The sequence below is a fragment of the Pongo abelii genome, chromosome 5 (assembly GCF_028885655.2).
Source record: "Pongo abelii isolate AG06213 chromosome 5, NHGRI_mPonAbe1-v2.0_pri, whole genome shotgun sequence".
Classification (NCBI taxonomy): Eukaryota; Metazoa; Chordata; class Mammalia; order Primates; family Hominidae; genus Pongo; species Pongo abelii.
Window position 1 is genome coordinate 170440073 of NC_071990.2, and position 9928 is coordinate 170450000.

The 9928-nt window shown below is 49.0% G+C and overlaps 1 protein-coding gene across 1 annotated transcript in view; it reads left to right on the forward strand.

The window, feature by feature from the left end:
• Positions 1–1543: 1543 nt before the first annotated feature.
• The window catches only part of SMOC2 (SPARC related modular calcium binding 2), a 220664-nt gene continuing 212279 nt past the window's right edge, over positions 1544–9928 (forward strand). Inside the window, exon 1 of the mRNA XM_054558489.1 lies at positions 1544–1845. Coding sequence (XP_054414464.1) covers positions 1762–1845 — 84 coding nt within the window. The 5' untranslated portion in view covers positions 1544–1761. The remainder of the gene's footprint in view (positions 1846–9928) is intronic.

A 9928-nucleotide genomic window follows, 5' to 3' on the forward strand; every position in this document is an offset into this window, starting at 1 on the left:
AAAGGAAGTATGTCAGCTTCGAGTGTAAATTTTATTCTTTGGATAATCTTAGAATTAGTGGTATGTAGTGTTTATTTTCTTTTTACTTTAATTTTCACTGCAGTTCCCTAACAGTGATTCCTGTTTACTTAATCATTTGCAGCTGCTCTGCTCACCTGTTTTTCTGGACCCAGGAGCAGTCCCTCAAGAGTTTTATTATAATTTCCTTCTAAGTCCTTAAACCAGGAGGAATGTGTTTAAGTACTTAATAGATTCCCTGGGCTTTGGAATTTGAAGGAGAATTCTGAGAGTAGCCCTCCTTCAGGAAAAGGTGCATTTCTTTCCCGTCTTTCCGTGGCCCAACGGACATCACTTTCCTGATAAAATTGTGTGGGAAAGGTTGCAATAGCATTGCCTTTGCCTCAGCAGCCAGTCCCAGAACTTGCTGATACAGCCCGCTCCCCCAAAGTTCATGGACAAAAGCAGTGGGCTAGACATCGGATGAAACCTCAGATTTGGATTTTCTGTGTTTTGTACTTTTCCCAATGCCCCTGACAAGTCAATCGATTCATTGTTCTTGAACAAATCTTCACTTTTCTGGCTTTCTGTGTGAGACAGAATTAGGGCTTTTTCCTGTAAAGTTATAAGCCAAGGCTAAACTATTTCAGCAATGTTGTCTGCGATGGATATTATCCAGAGTCTGGGTGTGTAAAATTTCCTTGGTTTCCAACGTAGTCGCCATGGGTGAGTTTACAACCTCCACGAGCCCTGTGCTCCCCGCATAAACACCTGAAATGCTTTGACAGAGCTGTTTAAAAACAGCCACATGTGTCTCTGAATGACGCCCAACCACATGCTCCCCCCACTTGCAGAAGATCAAGGCTACAGCCCAGGTCAGACCCCAGATCTTTAGGACCTAAATTCCCCGATCCCTGCAGTGGATAACCCGGTATAAAGATGCTAAAGGCGGGCTGCCCCGGGCGCAGCCTTTTCTGGACATGTGTTCCCAGCTGCCTTTGCTGGAGCGCAGCTGATCCTTCAGCACCTCTGAGAGGCGATGTTCTGGGCCGGACCAGGGGGCCTTAGAGGGCGGAGGTCAAGGAGAACCCCGGAGTCTGGGGACTGGCCAAGGCTTGGCGTTAACCCTTGTGGATGAAAAGGCCCGCTGGGCTGATCCTGCGCGGACCGGGCCTGGAACCTGGGGCGTGAAGAGGGCGCGGTGCGTCCCGTGGTTGTGCTTGGAAGCTCCCCGAGGGTGCGCGCGCGTGGGTATGAGTGCGTGCGTGTGCCTGGGTGTGCTTTTGTGTAAGTGTGCACGTGTGTGTGTGAGTGTGCGCGCGCGGGGAAGGAGGCACAGAGACAGTCCGGACAGGCCACCGCGCAGCCCTGGTGGCCGCCTCTCCACCTCTCGCTCCGCAGACCCGCGGCAGGGAGGCCTCTGGGCCGGAGCGGGCACCGGAGCGGAGCGGAGCGGGCGCGGCAGCGGGCGCTGGGAGGTGGGGCTGGGGGAGGAGAGGGGGAGGGAGAGAGGCGGGCGGGAGGGGAGGATCCGGGAAGCTCCGGGGTATTTGACAGGAGCGAGGGCGGACGCAAAGGACGCGGAGGACCTCTGGGTGCCTGCAGCGGAGCTGCTCCAGCCGGGCCGCCGGGAGCGGTGGAGAGAGCATCGCGGAGCCGCCCCTCCACGCGCCCGCCCGGCCGCGCTCGCCCACTGGGCTCTCCCAGCTGCAGTGCCAGGGCTCAGGGCGCGGCTGATCTCCCGCCCCCGCCACCTCCGCCACCATGCTGCTCCCCCAGCTCTGCTGGCTGCCGCTGCTTGCTGGGCTGCTCCCGCCGGTGCCCGCGCAGAAGTTCTCGGCGCTCACGGTAAGCCCGGGCCCGCGGGACCTGGCGCTCAAGTGGTGCCGCCTCTTGCAGCCGGCCGGGTTCGGGTCCCCGCGCCCGGCTCCAGGCCCCGGCGCCCGGGCACGGGGAGCAGGTGGCCCCGGGGGCCGTGGAGCCTTCGCCTGCCCGCGGGGCTGGAGCAGGTAGGACGCAGCGTGCGCGCCTGGGACCCGGCCGGGATGGGCAGGACCCTGCCCTCCGGGGTCCTGCCGCGGTTGCGACGGGCTCCTCGGGTTCCACCCGGCTGGGACCCCACCTGCCTCGGGGTCTCTGACCCGGCTGTGAGAGGATCCTGGGGTCCTGCAGACCCCGGACAAGTGGGAGCTGCGGGTGCGCTCGGGTGTCCCGCACTCACTGCTGGGCCTGAGCCTGCGGGGAACCAGGTCTGGGAGCGCCGGCGCCGCCCCGCGGACTGTCCCAAGGCCAAGACAGATCCGCCGGGACTGGGCGCCCACCTCGCCCACGGGGACCCGGCCTGGAGCGCGTTCTCCCGGCCGCTTTGGGCTTGTGCACCGCGCGGATTCCGGGCCTCTCGCCGAGTGAAGGGGCTGCCAGTTGTGGGCCCCACTCGTGGGTCTGACTCTCCCAGAGACTCTCGTAAGTGAGCCGAGGAAGAAGCAGATGAGGTTACATATGATTCTTCACGGGCCTGAGTGTTATTAGAGAAGCGCTTTCTTCCTTTCTCAGGACAGAACTGGAGGGAGGCGGCGGCTCCCCGCTCTGTGGGGCCTCTGGGTTCTTCCTCGTGGCAGGGATGCTGCGCTCCTGAGCGCGAGGGTCACCGCGGTTGACCGCTGTGTGTTTTTCTTTCTGAGCTGCAACTTCTATGCGACAGCCTTGGCCCGGCCAAGGCACGCGGTGCCAAACGGGGAGCTATGTAGAGGGGGCCGAGCCAAGCCCCCACCGGCCAAGCCAACCCGCGGCGGCTGCTAGGCCAAGGCCGCGTGTCTGCAGCCCCCAGCTCCAGCCGACCTCGTGGGCTTGCAGGGTTTGCAAACCCATCATTAATGCAATCGCCAGAAACGAAAACATTCCACTTAAATGTGTTTTTGAACAAGTGCTTGAGAAAACACGAAGGTAGCGAGAACGCCTCTGGTGGACAGCCGTCTTTTTTAAGTGGCCGGGGACTTGTCCTAAAGGTGTTTATTGTATTGAAAATAAAGATGGTTGAAATAAGCTGTGGTCGGTTCTGCCTTTCAGCAAATTTAAAACAGTCATGTGGGCATCTTTTCTTTTTCTTTTACTTTTTCTTCATCTTCTTTCTTTTGCGTTTTAGCAGTGTGAAGGATGGTTTGTGAGTTCATTGCTCATACCTAAAATTCTTCTGCAGCAGCCCGGGGTCCCTGCCTTGTGTCTCACAAATGACTTGTAGATTAGAAACTGCTAACTGGGGCTCCAAGGAGGTTTTCACACACTCAGGCTTTCCCTGAAGATCCTTTATCTCCCCAGAGGGGGCCCTCAGAGGACACTCACTGGAGGCATTCATGTATATGCACATCTGTACATGCATCTAGACATAAATATACTCACGTATACACTCACAAACAGACCCTCCACACACTCTTAAAGCACACTAGAGGAGACAGAGAAACTAAGGCCAATTCTCCAAAGGAGATCATAGCATTTTCTTCCAGGACTGTAGCAGCAGGTACCTACAGTTGCCTCGGATTTTCAGATTTTCTGAAAGTGCAAAAAGTAGAGACTGCCATCTGCCTGCTACCCTGGGTGTGTGGGGGTGGGGTTGGGCCTGTTGGTCCCCCCCTGGAAGAGCAGAATCAAGGTAGTTAGTAATTAGAACAGTTTAAGACTCGGCAGGTTTTCTCATCTTCTCTCCCCTTTCTCATCTAACTGTTTACTTGAACCCTCTTACCCTTTGCTTCCTTGAGGTTGCCCCAAGGATGTCTTGGGTTGTGGTGAGACCCACTGCATGTGGGGTCTCTGTGCAGGAGCTGATACCCCACGTGGGCTTTGCCCTGTTGGCTGCATTCCCCAAGGACAGTTTGCCTGAAATTTACATTTGCAAATAAAATCAGTATCCCAAAGAAAAGATTAAAGCCATAACACATTTTGGCACACTTCTTCTCACCCCACCCCCAGTCTAGAAAATCAAAAAGTAGTTGAGTTACAAAGTAACTGAGGCAGGCCTGAGATCTGACTGGGCACTGGAAGATGTGAGATGTGCAGGATTTTTCAGTGTGCTGATCTCTTTTCCAATTGCCTTCCGGTTTTTGGAAATCTCTTTTGTCTCCAGAGGCCCTCATTCAAAGAAGGGCCTTCTCTCCCTACGACTTGCATCCTACCTACTTTAATAAATCAGAGGCAGGGTCAGTCCATGCAGTGGGTGGGACCCACAGCTTAGGGTCTCGCTGGATGTGTGACTTCAGGCAAGTTACTTAATTTCATAATCTTCAGTCCCCTTATCTGTAAAATGAGAATACATAATATCTTTCAAGTGTGTCATGAGGATTAAAGGTAGGGCTTTTAATGCGCCTACTATATGTGAGTTCTCCAGCTAACATTGTTTTGATGGTGCCCATGCCTTGGGTCCGTATAAGAGAGTGTTATCAATTGATACCATAATTATCAATGCATATAGCGTGGTGGCATTAAGGTGTGTGTGGATTCAACTTTGCAGTATTTTCGCCAGCCACAGATCCTCAGAGCACACCACTTGGCTCTGGGTGTGTATGTGGACTTTGTGGGAGTAGCCATGTGGGACTCTATAGACCAGGGAGGAAAGCTTGCCTGTCTGCTGCCTCCTACTCCATTCATTTCTTCTCATCTAGAAGCAGGGAAATGTGTCAGCCTCTCTGGGGCTTTCAGTTTGCCATACCTGGCTTCTCAGGACCATGCATTTGTCTTCCCCACCTATGGTGAGTGCGCTTTCTTGGTGGGCCCAGCATCGCTGGTGTGCTCACCTCTGCTACTTTATGTTTAAGATTGAGAGAATCCACTTTGCCTGGTAATGATCTCTCTTTTTTCCACCAAAGTCGTTCTTTAGAAATGGCACCATGAGGCCCTTCTGTGTCTCATTGTGACTTTCTGATGGCTTTGCACAACTTCCTGGTTATTGCTCAGACCCTCTCACCTCCAGTCAACAATGGCATTCTTAAGTGTGTCCAATGTGCCCTAATTTGGATGCAGGTCAGTTTCTTCCTTGGAGAAGGAGGTACATTGAATGCCACACAGTGCCCATTTTCCTTTTTATTTCTGTGAATGACTGAGTTGAGGGAATGATCTCTAGTATAAATGATTTTTATTACACATAATTCTGTTTTCAAAGAGCAAACAGGCGTGATCACAATTACTCAACTTTATCATGGTTGTCATTATATGAATTTTGATGGACTGATCCGTAAGCCCATACCTAGGTGATTTCTTTAAAGGCAGAGAGAAGAACAATATTGCCTGGGACCCCCTTCCCAGAAGTTTTTGGTTAGAGCCAAAGTATTCATTCCCATGTTGACTAAATCATATTTTGCTCACACTTAGTATGTTGAAGTCACATTACCATCCTTCTCAGACTTCTCTTACTGCCAATACCTAACGCTCCCCTAAGGTCATACGCACGGCTTTGTTAAAGGTACCATTGTCTCCACATTCTAGAGATGAGGAAACTGAAGTTTTGAGAGACTCTGAAGGGCCCCTGGTCACTAAGCAGATCCGAATATTTCTCAAGTCATCCTGCCATTATTTTTCTTTCTTTGGGGGAGTTCCCTGCACTGTTTTTGCACTGTCTTCAGGAACTTTACAATTCCACACTGCCGTTTCACCTCTCAGACTGTAGTTGACTTTCACCCTGAATCCTTGTCTTCTCACAGAGGGTCTGGCACCTGGGAAATGCCTCTTACTGGTCTTGTGGAATGGATGACCACAGACCTGCAACAGTTATTTCCCACTCCTATTTGTGTTTATTTGCTTTGAAAGAGAAGAAAGGTGATAAGAAAACAATATTTACCCGTGTGTAATTTTTTTAGTTTCATTAGCAAGTTCATGAGATGATTTAATATTGATTTTGCTGAAACAGCCAAAATAAAAATGCTATTCCATTTCTGAGCAGTTGTGGTTTGGAATGCCTACCTCGTCCTGTTTTGATATAGTTCTCACTCAGCCTTGGATCTTCAAGCGAATTACTGTGATTTTTTTTCCTTTCTTCTTCCATTGCGAATGCCTTGAGTCCATTTCATGCTCTGGGAGGGCTTCTACTGCATTCCCCAGTAGAAGACGGACCACGAAGGTGGTTAAGGAGGAGAGAACTAAACATAATCAAAATTTTCCAACTTGGAAGCCCATTTACATGGCGTCTAAAAACCCAAACATCTGGAAGAATCACTTTAATTTTGCTGTGAAATCAAGACCGTAAATAACATTATAAGCAATTGCAGGCCCTAACAAGACCATGCAGCCAATGGGCATGGATGTAACATCAGTTGCAATGGCTCAGAACCGAACAGATTTCTCAGTAATTCTATACCAAAATAAGCCTTCTTGCCAATCCAGGATCTTAGAATGGGGATTGTTATTAAGATTGTCAGCAGAACATTGGTTTGGAGGTCAAAGGTAACATTTATATATTTTTGAATTAGAAGATAAACCGGGCCAGGCGCAGTGGCTCACGCCTATAATCCCAACACTTTGGGAAGCCAAGGTGGGCGGATCATCTGAGGTCAGGAGTTCAAGACCAGCCTGACCAACATGGTGAAACCCCATCTCTACAAAAAATACAAAAATTCGCTGGGTGTGGTGACATGCACCTGTAGTCCCAGCTACTTGGGAGGCTGAGACAGGAGAATTCATTGAACCCAGGAGGTGGAGGTTGCAGTGAGCCGAGATCGTGCCATTGTACTCCAGCCTGGGCGACAGAGTGAGACTCGTCTCAGAAACAAAAACAAAAGATAAACTGTTCTACACATACAACACACAAACTTAGAATGATGAATTTCCAGTAGGATTTTGAAGTTAGAGGAGAAAATTTAAGAAATACTCTTTAGAACTGCCAGCCCTTACGTTTCTCCAATTGGTGGCATTGAGTAATAGAGTAAGATCCCAGCATTAGTCACTGTGTGTCTGTAAAGCATGTACAACAGTTAATATATTGGATATTTAACTGTAGGTCACAAGAGGGAAGATTTATAATATGAATTAATATTTTGTTGATTCCTAGTTTCCTATGGGCTAAAAAGAAATTGCTCTGAAAGTGAAAATAACAGACATTCTTATGTGGTTTTGCAGTTTCGGGCCAGATATCAAATAGCAAAGATTGTAATAAAACAAAGAGAACCAAGTAAAATATTAAATCACATTAAATGTTTAGGGTTAAAAAAATTACAAATGAAAATTTTATAATATCTGGCTTAATTTAATTAGATTTTTCAACACAGAGACAGTCTCAGAATGACTTCCTTTTGATGAACCACAATTTTATTTTGATTTTTATTATGTATGACATAATGTGGCATATCCACCAATTAAACTGTCACTAAAGAGAAGGCAGATGTCAATATAGCATGCCCAGGCTGTGTTCTCCTTCAGCACGTATCTCTGCCCACTTTATAGTCTTCTTCCCCCTGGTCATCTGTTTGTTTTCTTTTTTGAGACAGGGTCTTGCTCTGTCCCATAGGCTGGAGTGCAGTGGTGCGCTCTTGGCTCACTGTAACCTCTGCCTCCTGGGCTCAAGCGATTCCCCTGCCTCAGCCTCCGGAGGAGCTGGGACTATAGGCACATGCTACCACACCTGGCTAATTTTTTGTATTTTTTTTTAGAAAGGTTTCGCCATGGTGTCCAGGCTGGTCTCGAACTCCTGAGCTCAAGTGATCCACCTGCTGTGGCTGGTCATCGATTTTCTTTCTCTTTTATGCTTCTGCCCAAATTAGAAGAAACTTCCTTTGCTTCTCCTTTTACCAAGATACTGACCATGGATGCTGCTATTTCTATTTTAGCACCGGCTGAGACTCCCTGAAGGGTTTTCTAGTTTCTGTTCCTCACACTCCTTCCTTCTGCTAAAGTGTGGGTGCCCTGGGCCCTGCCCTGGAGCCAGCTGCAGCATCTCTCACTGTTCCTATCCCTGCCCGAGCCCCCAGCTGAGGGCAGACACTTTTGGGGGCAAAGGGGTAGGCAAACTCTTAACATTTGAGGTTCTTAGCAAAGAGTCTTCCAATAATAACAAAGTTTCTGAAGGTGGAAGAATTGTAGGTAAACACGATGGCCTGTGGTGTGTTTGATCAGGGCTTCAGAGCCCTTGAGCACAGGTCACCATTAGGCCCATCTGATTTTTGATACTGAGTCTGTTGGATTTTAGTCACTTCTTAAAGGACAAGTTCACCAGTTTGTTGGCAAAAAAAAAAAAAAAAAAATGCTGTGGTATGTAAGTTGACCTTGCCTGAGTCAGGGTGTTTTGTTTATCTCTTACTCTATTCAGTAATCAATCAAGGCGCTAGAATCAAATAAATCCACCCTGCACACCAGCTGGGTGCCACCATGGACATTTGATTTCTTCTTGGGATTAGGGACATTGTCTGACTCCTGAAGGCTTTCCCTGCCCAGGTCAGGGCTGTCCCATGTGTCAGCCCACAGTGGACCAGGAAGATGGTAGGCATTCTCCCAGATCAGGCCCAAACCGACCTGGGATTTGTGACTAGGATTAGTGGTGAGTTGATGATACTGAGGGCTGAGTTGTGAAGCAGGAAAATCCTCCCGTGGAAGAGACTCTTTCGAATTCTCTGCCATGAAAGCAACATTGTGCTGGACTTGAGCAGCCCTCCTGGTGGTGACCTGGGCTTTCAGGAGCAGAGCAGAAGGTTTGGGGCCACTCCCAGGAGGCTAGGGAGGAGGACGGCGGTGGGGAGGACGGAGATGGGGGGGAGGACGGTGATGGGGAGGAGGATGGCGTTGGGAAGGAGGACGGCGATGGGGAGGAGGATGGCGATGGGGAGAACGGAGATGGGGAGGAGGATGGCGATGGGGAGGACGGTGATGGGGAGAAGGATGAGGATGGGGAGGAGGACGGAGATGGCAAGGAAGATGGGGATTTGGAGGAGGACGGGGATGGGGAGGACGGTGATGGGGAGGAGGACGAGGATGGGGAGGAGGACAGAACTGGGGAGGATGATGGCGATGGGGAGGACGATGATAGGGAGGAGGATGGTGCTGGCTACCCTCTCTCCAGTGAGGCTTATGCACATCTTTTGCTAAACTCCCTCTTCCTACCACGAGCCTCGTGATACATATTTACGTTTTAAAGTAAAGTACTAATTAACATATTCATAGCACTTTGAGCAAGGATGGAAACGTGTTGTTGGAGGGAGTAGACTAATAATTCTGATGTCTTTGGGCACGTTTTCAGTTTTAGAATGGTAGGGTTGATATTACCTTAATGGGGTCCCTGTGTTGGGCAGACACGTATCACCAAATATTTTCCAATTTTACCATTTTATGAGCCCTGCTTGCATTTGGTGTTGTGGGTCTAATGTGCCACTCAAAATCTAACCCCCATGTGCAGTTTTTTTTACACCTAATTACCTTGTTTTTTCTTTCTTTGCTCACATGGAACCACATTTGTGGCCCATCGCCCGTCTTCAGAAGTGAACGCAGACCTGCCTGTGGCTCCCTGTGTCCAGCTTCTGTTGTCTGATTCCCAGTGTCTGTGCAGATTGATTCGTCTTCACATGAATCCACCCACACGCTTGCCCCCTTATTCCTCTGCCACGGCGTTTCTTATAATGTTGAGAAAAAAACGTAAATCTAAAGTCGTATCTCAGAACCATTGTGTACAAACTTTCCTCACATTTATAGCGGTCACTGTAATATTCTTCCTGACATTAGCAATCGAATTGAGGGAAAATGACTTCATAAAATATAGTCACCTTTTAAATAAGAGAATTACTTTTAAATAGGAGATAGAAATTTCAAATAACAAAGGAAATTCCATATGTACTTGTAATTTTAAAAATAATTTGAGAGATCTGAATGAAAAAGAATCAGGCCAACTTTAGGGTATATTTTTAGTTTTGGTTGTATATTAATTCATGCCACATGGGTTGTGGGTCTATGTAATCAAGAATTTTTT